Source organism: Nannospalax galili, unplaced genomic scaffold (assembly GCF_000622305.1).
Source record: "Nannospalax galili isolate Female #2095 unplaced genomic scaffold, S.galili_v1.0 scaffold3, whole genome shotgun sequence".
NCBI lineage: Eukaryota > Metazoa > Chordata > Mammalia > Rodentia > Spalacidae > Nannospalax > Nannospalax galili.
The window spans coordinates 6,287,030-6,302,136 of NW_008351466.1; the positions used below are offsets into that span (position 1 = coordinate 6,287,030).

Here is a 15,107-nt window from a genome sequence, read left to right on the forward strand (position 1 = left end):
TATTTAGCAATGATTACATAATTTCTTTAGAAAATCTGTGGGGAGTCTAGGACATTTACTCAAGTTGATTTCTCGTATTTAACATCCACCCATACCAAGTTTCAACACCTCATGAATGTAGCCTAGTTTTCAAGTATAGCCTCTATATCTAAATAAGGAGACAATAAATCAGAATTTGGGGCAAATGTTTACTGACTTAGTCAACTAGATTCATTAACCTAGAGTAGATCATTGCTAAATAGCAAAGAAAAATATAGCAAGTACCAAACTGACATTTATTTGGTAGTAAAATTAGAGGCAGTAACAAACTTCTTACTGTGTCAATGATCAAAGAATTGTATGTAACCCTTATATCAAGAGCTCAAGAATATTATCCTATTTGGCCACCTATCTACAATATTTCTCTGGGAGTAAAATTATTCCACATGAACTCCACCTCACTTCACAAGTGACAAGATGAAGAAAGTGAAGTCAGAAGTCATAATTTGGTCTATTTTCGGTGGCACATAGTACCTGTTTCAAAGAATACCCACACTTGTATAGTTAACTTGTATAGCTCACTACAGAATTAAAGAAAAAGTGAACTTAATTTGGATTGATGCTTAGTTATGTGGAGTAACTGTGAACAAGTTTTTAACATTAATTTAAAACTATATTTGTCTAAGGAGTTCAGTGCCATGTACATTAATTATACACAGAGTAAAAATCTAATTATTTTTTAGGCAATTGAGGATATTTGATTATGGATTGAGCATTAGATGATACCAAGGAATATGATAAGTTTTAAAGATGTGACAGTGGCATAGCTATTATGTTTTTAAGAAGTCAGTAATTTTTAGAGATGCACACTGAAGTATGTAGGAGTAAAATGACATGATATCTGGAGCACGAGCTAAAATTTTCCAGCACGGGAAAAACAAGGAAAAAATGAAGCAAATTTAGACATATCTGGGTAATGGAAAGGTGGCAGCTCTTCACATTAGCGTCTCTTTTTATTGTGTTTGAAATGTTTCATAAATGTTACCAAAAGTTTTATTAATTATCACTTATTTAAAGAAAAATTTAATTTTACTTTTATCTTGATAAAAAGACCAACAAATTAGGGCTACATTAAAAAAAATTCCTGGGGCTGGAAAAATGGCTCAGTGATTAAGAGCACTTACTGCTCTTGCAGAGGACCAGGGTTCAGTTCCCAGCACCTACATGGCAGCTAACAATCATCCAAAACTCCAGTTCGAGGGAATCTGATGCCCTCTTATGACCTCTGTGGGCACTGTATGCCATGGGTGCACTTACATACTTGCAGGCAAAACACTCATACGCATAAAATAAAAACAAATAAAAAAGTAAAGATCCCTCAAAATATTGAACATATCTTTTTCAAAACACATGACTATCTAAGCGTCTATCACAATACAACAAATAGTTGCTGCTTTTTTTTTTTTTTACGACTGTAGGCTGGGGATATAGCTCAAGTTGGTATACTGCTTGACTAGTACTCTGGAAGCCCTGATCTTCCCAACATCTTATAAACAGACTATGGTGGCACTGCCCATAATCCTAGCATTCAGGAGGTAGAAGTAGGGGAATCAGCAGTTCAAAGTCATCCCCAGCTACACAGAGTATGATAACCTATCTAAAAAGAGACGACGTGGTGATGCACGCCTTTAGTCCCAGCACTCAGGAGTGAGAGGCAGGCGGATCACTGTGAGCTCGAGGCCAGCCTCGAGCTCACAGTGATCAGTCTACATAGCAAGTTCCCAGCCAGCTGAGGCCAGCCTCGAGCTCACAGTGGTCAGTCTACATAGCAAGTTCCCAGCCAGCTGGGGCTACAGAGAGACCCTGTCTCAAAAAGACCAAAACAAAAACAAAACAAAACAAAAAGATTGTACTCAAACTCTCTTGTCTCTTAGATAAGCATCAGAATTGTTAGTGATTGACTTAATGACCATCTGTTAATTTCTTTTTAATTCTATACTGGATTTGTACCCAAAAGCTCCTTGTATAGGAGGCACCATGGTATGTATAGAAACCAAATAGTAGAAATGGCGGCGACACACACACACACACACACACACACACACACACACGCACAATGATCTGTTTTTTATAACAACGTAGGTTGCTCTTCCTAAAGCAATACAGTAAAACCCTTACTAAACCAAAGAACCGGGTAAATCATGATTAGTTAAGAATTTTGTTTTCTACGTTTTTTGCAAGAAAGGCACCAATGACTTCTTCTTCAGGTCACCTCACACAATGCAAGTTTCCGGATTCAGTTAAGATTTTGTTTAGACTTATAGTCAGAATACATCATTTGACAGGAAAGCAGATCCAGTCCGATCAGGTAAATAAGCTTTATATTAGTAAGAGTTAACTTCTTTTTATTCCCGATATTCACAATAAGCAGCCATGTAAAAATGTATCTTTTTTTTTTTTTTGGTCTTTTTAAGACAGGGTGTCCCTGTAGCTCCAGCTGGCCTTGAACTCACAGAGATCCGCCTGCCTCTGCCTCCCGAGTGCTAGGATTAAAAGCGTGTGCCACCATGCCTGGCATGAAAATATATCTTTTTTATTTTATTGTATTATTTAATTTTATTTTATTTTATCTTTTTGAGACAGCATCTCCCTGTAGCCCCAGGTGCCCTGGAACTCACTATGTAGACCAGGCTGTCTGTTCTTGAACTCACAGAGATCTGCCTGTCTCTACCTCCTTGGTGCTGGGACTAAAAGCACGCACCACCATGCACAGCATAAAAACATATCTTAACATTTATATGCTCCAAATTTGAAATCTCCTCCACAATGGGCAACTCTCATATAATTCCAAGTTAGGTAGCAAGGTTACAACAATTTTTTATGTCACTTAACAACCATCTTAGCCTTTTTAGTCAAAAAAAACGCACAGTACTACAAGCATCCAGAATCTGAGTATCTAGAATCTGGCAGAAGGAACTGGGAATAAGGGAAATTTGGGTATTCAATAATATTGAGGTGCTAAGGTTTCCCAATAATATGTAACCAGATGTGCTGATTCATATAAATTAGCATGTATTATGGATGTACTATTTTCAGAGTATCCTGTTATTTACAGTGTTGTTTGAGAACAGGATAAAAATGAGTATGATTTCACTTCAATGACATGTAGCTGTTGGCAAAGCTCTTAGTTCTTTCTCAGAGTGAAATCTAGGAGGATTATAATTATAAATTGTTCAAAAAGGAACAAAAGATGTGAGATATGAGTAACTTTTTACTTTTAAGAGTCCTCAAAGCATAATGACTCAGTGCAACAGACAACTTCTACAATAGACGTAATAGCTTTTAAATCTATCTCTAACAGTTGAATGACTCACTTTCCTTATTTGTGCATCATCAGTAAGCCCCCTGACAAGAGAGTATGTCATACATATCTCCTGATTTTTTTAATAAAAAAAAATCTCAATGCCTCAAACTGATCAGCTGAAACAAGTACTTGAAAAAATTAGAGTGAAAAAAAGTTAAGGTCACATCTATACTGACTCATCAGAAAGAATTGTTAGTTAAAGGACAGAATGTGGTATAATGGTTCAAATAGAAGAATGTAACTAAGGAGAGAAGGAGGAATCAATCAACATACAACCTGATTATGACACTTTATAGAATAATCACGTTAGTACTTTCTTTCAAACTGCAAGCAAGCCATGAAATCAACCACAAACACTTGGTTTTTCTAGAAATGGGGTCCTCATGAATGGAAGGCAAGAATTTTACCATTGAGCTACACCCCAATCCCATAATCACATTTGGTTCGGATTCTATAAGGGGCTCATAGTAATGTTCTATATTTCTATAACATCATAAAATGTCCTAAATATAGTATTAATCTTTATTTTATCTAGACCACCTTGTCAACCAAATCAGGGAGGCAAAGTGGCATGTTTCTCTAGTTCTAGCTACTGGAGAGGCTGCAGCAGTACGATCATCTGATACAAGGAGTTAAAGGCTAGCCTGGATATGAAACTAGTAAGACGTTATCCCAAAAATTAAACAAATTACACAGTAAACCATGTCTCCGACTGGTAGACGCTAATCAAAGAGCTCGAATTTCTGTTACTAAATGGTCATCAGAAATCATAAGCAAATAAAGTAAGGACACTGGAATCCAAGGCCATTGACTGTACAGTCCATATTCTTTTGACAATAATCTTAAGTCTCGTACTAATAACAGCAACTGTTACTTGGCTCACCAATTTCTGTATCTTTACTCTGCATGAAACTTCTGGCTCTGACATCAGAAGAATCTAAACAAACAAGGGGAAGAGGGGAGTTTCTCATGACCCTAAAGAAGTTTATTGAACTTCAAACTTAGAGAAAAGACAGAGGAACCAGGCATGGTGGCTCAGGCCATGATTCCTTCATTGGGTATGTGGTGACAGGAGGATCGGGAATTTATACCAACCTCAGCAGCTACCTGTTACCTTGTCCCAAGCAAACAAAAAAGACATAGAGGAATGTACATATAAGTTCATCTGATGACATATACATACACACACTAACAAAATAACACATAAAAAGTTAATAATAACACATAAAAGTTAATAAGTTGGGACTGGAGATGTGACTCCGTTCGTAGAGTGTTTGCCTGGTACTGGGTTCAATCCCTAGCACCACGTAAACCCTGTATGGTAGCATACACCTAAAATCCCAGTACTCGAGGTAGAGGCAGGAGGATGAGAAGTTGAAGATGATCCTTGCCTTGCAGGCCTGGGACAATGAGATCCTATCTCAAGAAAAAAGATTAACCAGGTTTTTAGTCTCTTTTCTACAATATAACTCTCAATATACCTGACCCATAGAGGAAAAAATTCCTAGTTAATAATCATTTACCTGACTGGTTTTATGCTTACAAGAATAAGCATAAGACAAGACCTATGCCCAGAAGCACTTGAAAATTGCTACAAAGACAAGATCAGTATATAACACTCAACCTCATAACAGCTAAAGGTTCAGAAAGAAAAGCCCTCAGTAAGCTAAAGTAACCAGTGAAAGGTTAAAGGAAAAAAAAAAAATCTGAAGGATGAGCTGGACTGTGAAAGGATTAGGGTTTATTTAAAGAGAAACATGGGAGATGGTTCAGATTTGGTGAGAATGCTCAGGGTAACTGTCAGGAAGGCAATGTATCTGACAGGAAGAAACTGAGGTACGAAGAAATATAGATGGACTGAGGCTACAAATAGCAACTGGAATCCAGGACTCTGAACAACAAACTCCATTATGCCACTCTGTTCCTCGTGACAACACTTCCGTCCTCCATTCTGGCACCCCTTTCCAGGAAATTCTCCACAGCTCTAAATCTCTTTCTGAAACACATTATCTAATCAGGTACTCTCTAGTTTTAATCTCTTCAACAATCTAAGACTTTCAGAAAAAAAAAATTATAGTCCAAAGAACTACCGTGACCCAAGCCTATCTCTTTTTTTTGACAGATCCACTAATCTATAACTTCTTTTGTTCCAAGCCACTCTTATCTACTTGAATGTTCTGTATTGTCACCTTTCCATATCTACCTTTGTATGTGTTGCTGTTTTGATCTAGAATGCCTTTCACTCCTTCTTCAAAGCCCTATTCTTCAATCCTTGCTGTAAATGTCATCTACTGTAAGCTTTTCCTTACCTCATCCAAGAATCCAATTTAATTTAAATGCCTCTCTGTGACATTTTTATAGCACTCCCCTATAAATATTCCTATAATTTTTCACATTACTCTTTATTCAATAATTAACTTCTTTCTCTGCCTCACTGGACTATGAACTTTTTTTTTTTTGAGCCAGGGTCTCACTATATAGCCCAGGATATCTCAAACTTGAGATGCTTCTGCCTCAGCTTCTACAATGCTGGGATTACTGGTATGTACCACTACTCCAGCCTTGACTATAAGCATCTTCACATCACCAACCAGTAGAAGAGTCACAGTAAGTATGCAGTAAATATATTGTACAGATGAAAGCACTGGGCTCCAAATTTATTATTTAAGATCAAAACATAATCCATCTAATAAATAAATAACCGAATAGTTAAATAATAACCAGAATATTAGTGTTATTTTAAGTTTTACATAAACACAAAAGCAAGGGGCTGGAGAGGTGGCTCAGTGGTTAAGAGCACTGGCTGCTCTTCTCGAGGACCCAGATTTGATTCCCAGCTCCGACATGATGGCTAACAACCATTCATAACTCCAATTCCAGCAGAATCTGACACTCTCTTCTGACTTCCCTGGGCATTGCATGACATGAGTGCACTTACATATATGCAGGCAATACATTCATACACATAAAATAAAAAATAATTAAAAGATTAAAAAATTTATACACTCTGTATCCACTATCTTGAAAATGATATTAGGATTAATAGCTCTACTGTAACAATGGCTTCTCTTACAGAGTTCAATTTGAGGGGCAGTGGGGAATCATTCTTCAGAGGCCACCTTAGCTTTTCTATTCTTTTCTTTTTCTTTCTTTCTTTCTTTCTTTCTTTCTTTCTTTCTTTCTTTCTTTCTTTTTTTTTTTTTTTAGAGAGCGTCTCTCACTGATTAAGCTATGGTGGCCAGCTTGTCAGCCCCAGAGATCTGCCTGTCTCCACCTACCTATAACACTGGGATTACAAGTATGCACCACCACACTGGGCTTTTGAGTAGAGTGCTAGGCATCAAACTCAGATCCACATGCTTGCATGCAAGCACCTTGGCAACTGAACTATCCCCCTATCCCCCCGCACTTCACATTTAAATCATTGCTTTAAATATGTGAAATATAAGACATAGCTTCTTCCTAACACATCTCCAGGTCAATCTCTTTCCTAGTGAACTGAACAAAATACAATTCATGGTTGACATCAAATTACTAATTAATCCAAGAGTCATGCTGTTTGGTGGCACACTATAAACTGGGATTAACCAGAAAGTTATATAAAATCCAAAACTCTACTACTAACACATTATTCAAAATGTGGTGAGTCCAGAAAAAAAAAAAAAGCCTCCTTAAATACAAGGCCGGGTGTGGTGACACACACCTTCAACTCCAGCACTTGGGAGGCAGATGGATCTCTGTGAGTTCAAGGAAAGCCTGGACTACATAGCAAGTTCCTGTTCAGCTGGGGCTACAGAAAGACCCTGTCTCAAAAAAGACTAGATAGATAGATGACAGATGATAGATGATAGATGATAGATAGATAGATAGATAGATAGATAGATAGAGATAGATGATATAGATAGATGATAGATAGATAGATGATAGATGATAGATATAGATAGATAGATAGATGATTGATAGATAGATAGATAGATATATAGATAGATAGATAGACAGACAGATAGATAAATAGATAAATGACTCATTATGAGGATCCACATCTGGAAAAAAAAAGTAATTTTTCCTGTTTACTTAGGTAATCTTAGAACATTACAGTGGGAGACCCTGTCTCAAAAAACAACAACAGGGCTGGAGAGATAGCTCAGTGATTAAGAACACTGACTGTTCTTGCAGAAGACTGGGGTTCGAATTCCAGCACCTATATGGCAGCTAACAAGTGCCCATAACTCCAGTTCTAGGGGATCCCACAGACTCTTCTGTCCTCCTAAGGCACTGTACAACATAGATGCACTTACCTACATGCAGGCATAACACTCATACACATAAAATAAAAATAATAAAATATTTAAAAATTTAAAAATTAAAAAAAAATAACGACAAAAATCACAGATAAACACTTTCCTAAAAAAGTTTACCAAGTCTGATTGGTCAAACTATTTGCCTTAAAATGTGCCATAATATGTTCTTGTTTTTATTAGCTATGATACATCTTCTTATAAAACTTTGTAAGACTCAAGCATAATGCTTGAGAAAAAAATTCATGATGGTATTAAACTCAGGTTCGAATACTTGCTCTCCTGTATCAAGCTAAGTTCAACATGGAACAGTGATGTTAGCTAGGAACTGAAAGCGCTATTATCTCATAACTATCTAGTTACATTGTCAAAGCAAGTAAAACATAAAAGATGAAACAGGCAAAAGGCCAAAGGGAAAGGAAGAATATAACCAAGGTATTACTAGTAGAGATAACCTTTTCCTTGTGCATCCTTAAAAGTGGACCAGTATTGCTAGATGTATAAAACTCCTTATGGGAACTATTTGTTAAATTTTATTTTTGACTGAACTTTTCAGTACTGATTAAGCACTTTGTACTGGGACCCAAAAGAAAAAACTAAGGAAGTAAGATCACTCTTTTACCACAAACTGATAAATTTCAAAATCACATCATCAAAACTTTAAATACAGTCAACTCTGGTAACACACTCACATTTTTCTCAGTTTCATGGTGGTGCAGGCATTCATTAAACCTGTGGTAGCTTAGACAAGTCACAAAATAATCTGTGCCTCCATTTATTTCTAAAAATGCTGGGGTTACAGGATACATCAAGCAAGCGATTTCTAGATGTGTCTAAGACTGTATGGAATTGAGATTTTTAAATTGCAACCTCAACGTATCCTAAATCCTTCCCACATAATGAAAGTCTACACATTGCCTAATGTTTGACCCCTGTTTTTCCATATGAACAGTCCATAATAGGAAAGCAACTAGAAGCCAAAAGAGAAGTGCAAGTCCAGATCAAATGGCCAGATGCCATAGTTTTGGCTATGTGTCACAAGTCTCATCCTGTCTTCTAGTCTAACCAACTTGGGGATTACAATTGAATTGTAGACATGCAACATGTGGCTTGTGCTTGGGACCTGGACTAAGAATCTTCCATTCAAAAGGTACGTGGACAGCTGAAAAGTTTTATTTGCTGAATCGGTGTAGGAAACCGCTTTCTCCTGGTGCTACTGAAATGAGAAAGTTTTCAAAAACAGGAACTCTTTTAACTGATGAAGTGAAGAAACACCAGTATTTCCCAATGCAATACAAGGCCTCATAGACTTCTTTCCTCTCCATTCAGTGGCAGGAAATGAACTGCTCCTAGACTGGTTCACACTGTAAGGACTGAGGGAGTTGTACAATCTGCCTTTGCAGCGTTCTGAATAACTGTGTCGGTGTTGAAGCACTCACTAAGTGACTCTGCTTAACACACACACACACACACACACAACACACACACACACACACACACACCCCACACACAGGACAGTCCGTGATATCTCACCAGCCAATTCCCATGCTCACCCCAGGCTTCCAAAGAAATGTTTCTTGGGAGAGCACATGGAGAGAGGCAGGGGTACAAACGCACGTAGGCGCCTCTTCCTCAGAATTCTCAGAAAGTAGAAAGATTGGGAGCCTCTGTTGTGCTTGTCTTGATTTACATGGCTACTAGTGGGTTATGTTTTCGGATGGGAAGGGAGGAGGTTCCCCTGCCCAGGACCCCAAGTGTTAAGAGGCCAAACTGACAAGAGGTGGGAGGGAAATGGAATGCTGCAAAGGTTCGCGCCCACAAGTTAGACAAACAACAGCCCTACCCAGTACTCTAGGACGCGAGGTGTCCCCAAGTTGGGGTGGGGCCTTTGTCGTCGGCAGGCTGACAGGAGAGAGGGGTTAAGTGGAGAGGGGGTGCTCTTCCGCCCCCACTCCGTGTCTGCTTCTCTGCACCGCCGCTTCTCGAGCGGCTCCCCGAGTTGCACGGCGAGGTCGTGGGAAGGGGGCCCCGGATCCGCCGCGCGTCCCGCGGCCGGACGATCGGACTTTTCCCGTCCCGAGGCCGGCGGGGCTGCGGGAGCACTCACCAATTTGGGTTTGTTTTTCGTTTCCTCTTCATTGGCCGCCCGGCTCCCAGCGCTCCGCTTGTTGCTCCGGCCCCCGCCGGGTTCCTCGCTGCCGCCTCCCGCTCCGGACGCCGCCACCCCGGGCTGCTCCATCTTTCTCTGGCCCTGTCACCTGCGACCTGGACACCCTACCCCCGCCTTCTGAAAGGCAGAAGCCCCTCGGAGCGCACCCGATGGCCCGCGACCTGGGCAGAGAGGGGCTGCCAGCCAATCGCCGCTCCCAGACCGCGGGCTCCCAGCTCCCCAGCACCCCGGACGCAACCACGCGGGTGCCACCACACGGCGCTGGGGCAAGCCCTGCCCCTAGGCAGCTGCAATCACCGGTCGCCACCGCCCTCAGGGCGGTGTTTCGGGTGGAGGAAAAGTATGTGCCTATCTCTTTAAGACGGCCTCAACACACGTGATTCATCAAAGTGCCCGCAGTCGGCCGGGGCGGCGCGGAAAGCCTCTTCCTATTCGCGGTGCTGAGCCTCCCTGGCTACTGAGCATGCCCGGAGCGGCGACTGGAGCCTTACAGAGGTCTCCCAGCAGTGCTTAAGCACTGATTTCACTTCCTAGTAGTCTAACTCCACGTGGAAGAGAACTCGTGCGGAAGGAAGAAGGAAAGCCCATTTTAGAGATAGGGAAACTGAGCACTTGGGAGGATTCACTACATTTTACTGACAAGGCGACTTCAGTGTCATACTTCACTAGTGTGAGTGTGGGCCAAGACACTTACCCTTGACAGAGGATATACTCTTGCTACATTCTGTGGGATGTTTAATTAGCAAGGCAACTGACAACCTATAGGAAAACCGCAGGGAGTATGGTTAATTGCCTGGACAGAGTGTATGGGTCAAAGTGGAAAGAGTGGGTGCTTCTGTTGCCATCATTGCCTTGTGACCAAATACTGTCATTATTTTCTTACCAGGCTGTTGGTGGTTGAAGCAGCCAGTAAGGGTAGTACTGGGCTCTTTAAGCAAAGCACCGATTTACACTTTACTATTGGACTGAGCCCTGTCTTCAATTTCCCAAGCTAGTTTAGGTTTAGAGTTATTGTGAGGATCATACATGTGAAAGCTTTGTTTAAAAGATAAACTAAACAGCTACTGGGGGGGGGGGGTTGCAAAGCAGCAGCTAGCAGAGTGCATCTTCCTCAGTAACAGGCTTATGGACATGTTTATGGACTTGGTATTTATGCTTACATTACAAGTAGCTTCCCTAGCCAGGCTGATAGGTGATAGGGTGCACACCTCTAATCCCAGCGGTGGCTGGGGGCGGGGTGGGCAGAGGCAGGTGGATCTCGATCTCTGTGTTCCAAAAAAACCCAAGTCGCTTCCCGAGCACATGGCCGGTAATTCAGTGTTGGTTTGGTGGTTCATTCAAACCCTGCCTTTCTATGTGACTATTTAAAAAATGGTGAACTAACACAGTGTGGACTTCCTCTTGAAAAAGAAATACTAGGAACAGAGCAAGGGCCAAAAACTTCAGGCTCAGTCCTTTCACCCTTCTCAGACTCCTTTTGCCCTTCTCCAATTCTACTCGAGGTTAGTTAGCTGAATGGGATTTGTATTACAACATATATATTCCGAATTCATTGGGATGAACTTGACCACCATATAGATGTGACAATGCAACTAACTTGAACAGTACAGCCAAAGAACTTCAGACGTCTCCAAACAGCTCTAAACCAGCTTTGTCTTTTTCATTTTCTTTCTAATCATGCAGGCAGGATTTCTGTGTTCCCAAAGTAGCAAACTACCCAAGAACAGCAGCGAAGAAGAGGAATATGCTCTTGGAAACAATAGAAAAGGAGCCCTAGGATATTTGATTGACTGAAATTCCCTCTTTGACTTCAAATTTGATGCATATTTCAACTTGACTCACTACACACATACATAGAAATTGAATTTATCTGAATGTCACCCCTCCTGAAATATCAAGTAGAAATTGGTGCTACAGGAAGATAATGACTGGTACACCTACAACTTTCACATAATTCCTGTAGGAGAAATGTGGGCATAGGTGAAAGTTGAGGGGCCACCAAGTTCAGACATTGCTCAGTAATCTGCTCAGTAGACATTTTTCATGCTACATGATATAAAAAATGCTATGCGTTGGACAGACAAAGGTGGACTAATTTCTGAGAATCTTAGGCCACTAGAAGCAAACAGGCTACTAAAGAATTGCATTATGGTACAAAAGAATGTGAACAGGGAACCCACGAACTACATGTATCAGAAGCTCAAAGACACCTTCCCAAAGAAGATGAGGTTTGAGCTAACTTGTTAAGATTCTTGTCAGTGTTATTAAGAATTAGCCACCAATTACTGAAGATGTGGTATACTGTCATAGAGCTCTCACACTATTATATTAGGAAGGAAATTTAGCAAAAACCGATTGAGCAGTTGCTGTACAACCAAGGGAAGAGCATTCCAGGTAGGCAAAGAAATAGATGATAGCACATGCAAAGAATCTGTAGTTTAAAAAAAATGATGGTGGGGAGGGGGGACATGCAAAAGAAGAAGCAGAACAGATAAAAAGGGTTCTAAAACAAAAAGTGGAGGCTAGGTGACAGGAAAGGCATAATATGAATGATTCGTTCAACATGGATATATACTCTAGAAAATGAATTGATACATTTTGAATATAATGTTGGTTTTCACCATCCTCAGACCAAACTGGGCTTCATTTGCATGGATTTTTTAGATGCCTGTAAAATATCTGCAAATGTCTCTGCAAACAGTGAAATAGTCTATCTGTAATGTGACCTATAACTCTTGCTGTTTGTTTTTCAGCATTTTACTGCAGTTAGTGTGAACAATAATTAAAATGCAAATACCGTTTTTCACAAATGGGGTCAATGGCCTCTCTTGGAAGCTAACACACACAAAAGGAACCACTGGCCTCGGGCAAGGATACTGGTCCCCTGAATATGAACAAAGCTGATCTCATTTCACCTACATTCTTTTGTTTTTTGCCTTCCACTTTTTGAAAAAATGACAGTGGAACTTACAAGTAGCAGCCTTGGTGGTCTGTAACCTTTTTATGTTTTCTGCACCTTCTCTTGCAACACCTCCCCGCTCCCCACCATGGGTTTTTTTAACTAGAGTCTTTGCATGTGCAACCATCTATGCTTTTGTCTGCCAGAAATAGATTTGTACATGGAAAGATGTCTTTTCTTTGATGGTTGAACAAAAAAAGGAAGCTATGCCCATCAGCTGGAGTATCAAGCGTATACTTTAGACCCACTGTTGCCTCAGTTTCTCCCTCCGATATCTCATGAGCATAGCATTGAATCACAAGGCAGCTCAGGGGGAAAAGAAAGATATCTTTCTTCAGATTGACCTTAACGACATTCGTTACCCTCATCTAAACAATTTGGATCATTCATAGAGAGATTAAATGAAACACAGATTAGACAAAAAAGAGAAATAACCAACTCCGAGGTCACGGCAAAATATTTATAAACTAAAGGATGACTGAGGGTAAACAAGTACTTGTTAAGCATATACTGTGTGACTAACATGAGGCTAGATGTCATGCAGATTACAAAATGGGGGACGGGTGCCAGACATTCTGCTAAAATGTCATGTTGTGTATGTCTTCTTCCTTGAGAATCTCTCATTTTACAAAACTGCATACATCAGATAACAGGGATTTTGGAAAATAGAGTTAAATGCACAGCAAGTTTGGAATCAGAGCACTAACAAAAGCAATAGCAATCCTAATTTTTAAAAAAAAAAACTGCCAGTTGAATCTCCACTGGCATTTGCACTCAGCCTCAGTCTTCAACGTTTTATCATCTTCATGTTGTCTTCTTCCTATGGCCTGTCTCCACCAGCAATGGGAGTTTTTGTAGACTCCATTATCAGAATTCCAAATCTATTGAAGAATAATCCACTAGTCTTAAACACATAGTGAAGGGTCTTCACAACTTCACTGTGAATGCTCATAGGTTTGCCACATACTTTCACATAGTTGAAAACCTGAAGACTGACATCACCTCACCAGTCACTAGTTATGCTTTGGATAGCATTCTGTGCAGAATTCTTCTCTATAAAGTTTTCAGGTCACAAAGATTCTTTACATATGCAGAAATTGGCTTCTGATTACATGGAAGCTTTTTGTTAAGAAAGTTTATAAAAGAATTAATTGGACTTTCAGAATATTTTGACATCATTCTCCAAGTTACTAATTTAGCAATTAAAGTACTATCTATGGTACACAAACACTTGTAATGGAATCAACTCTGAAATATTAAAATCTCTGTCATCCCTGAGCCTAAAATCTATCTGAGAAAAAAAAACAATAGAACAAAGGGTTAAGTGCAGTGTAGTCGTCCACACCTGCAAGGACAGCACTTTGTAGGTGAAGGCAAGATGATTAAGGCTAGCTTCTGAGACTTGGACAATTGGAGATCAGGCTTGACTAGAGGAGACACTGTTTGAAAAATAAAAAATAAAAAGGGCCAGAGATTCCTGTAATCCTAGCACTCTGGAGGGAGAGACAGTCTGTGAGAACAAGGCCGGTCAGGTCTATATAGTGAGTTCCAGGGTAGCTAGGGCTAGGAGGAGACCCATGCCTTTAGTCCCAGCACTTGGGAGGCAGAGGCAGGCACATGTCTGTGAGTTCAAGGCCAGCCTGGTCTACATAGTGAGTTCCAGGACAGCTGGGGCTACAAGGAGACCCTGTCTCAAAAAAACTAAAACAGAATGAAAGAGAGAAAAAAGAAAGAAGAAAGAAAGAAAGAAAGAAAGAAAGAAAGAAAGAAAGAAAGAAAGAAAGAAAGGGAGTAAGTTGGGGATGAGAAAGAGAAACAAAACTGGAGAGGAGTGGGGAGAGGAGGGGAAGGGAGGCAAGGGGAGGCGAAGAATAAAGTGTGAAACTGGGAAAATTAATTACCTAACTTGGAGCCGCTAACTCTAAATTCAGCATATTATAGTGAAAGATTGAGACACATTAGGCCAAGAAGCGTATTGCTTATGCTCTTGAAAGATGAATCAGAAGTCAGACTTGAATAGGCAAAGCACGCAGAGGAAGTAAGGAAAAGGCAACATTGGGAATGGCCTGGAAACAATGCTGAACAATAATGTCCAATGGTTAGTGAGGCTTGACCGGAATAATGAGAACGTAGATGTTGAATAATACTAGGAAACATGGTTATATACATGACCTCTTCCCAGTTTGCCAACAGATGTGAATGGAAGCCACTGTGGTGTTATCTGATCAAGACCTTTGGCTGAGAAGTTATAAAACCAGAAGTGTTTTAGGAGCTGTTTTGACAAGGGTACTTGGAATAACTTTGAACACTGATTTTCAAACTTATTTTTGTGTTAGT

The 15,107-nt window shown here is 40.2% G+C and overlaps 1 protein-coding gene across 5 annotated transcripts in view; it reads right to left on the minus strand.

Annotated features, from left to right (window-relative positions):
- The window catches only part of Diaph2 (diaphanous related formin 2), an 835,758-nt gene extending 825,639 nt beyond the window's left edge, over nucleotides 1-10,119 (minus strand). For 2 of the 5 annotated variants that reach the window (XM_029553629.1, XM_029553628.1), the window contains exon 1: nucleotides 9,749-10,118. In XM_029553629.1, coding sequence (XP_029409489.1) covers nucleotides 9,749-9,880 — 132 coding nt within the window. In that variant the 5' untranslated portion in view covers nucleotides 9,881-10,118. Of the gene's footprint in view, nucleotides 1-9,748 lie in introns of all 5 variants that reach the window. The other 3 variants (XM_017801998.2, XM_008848356.3, XM_029553627.1) reach the window with 2 other exon arrangements.
- Between the last annotated feature and the right edge of the window lie 4,988 nt (nucleotides 10,120-15,107).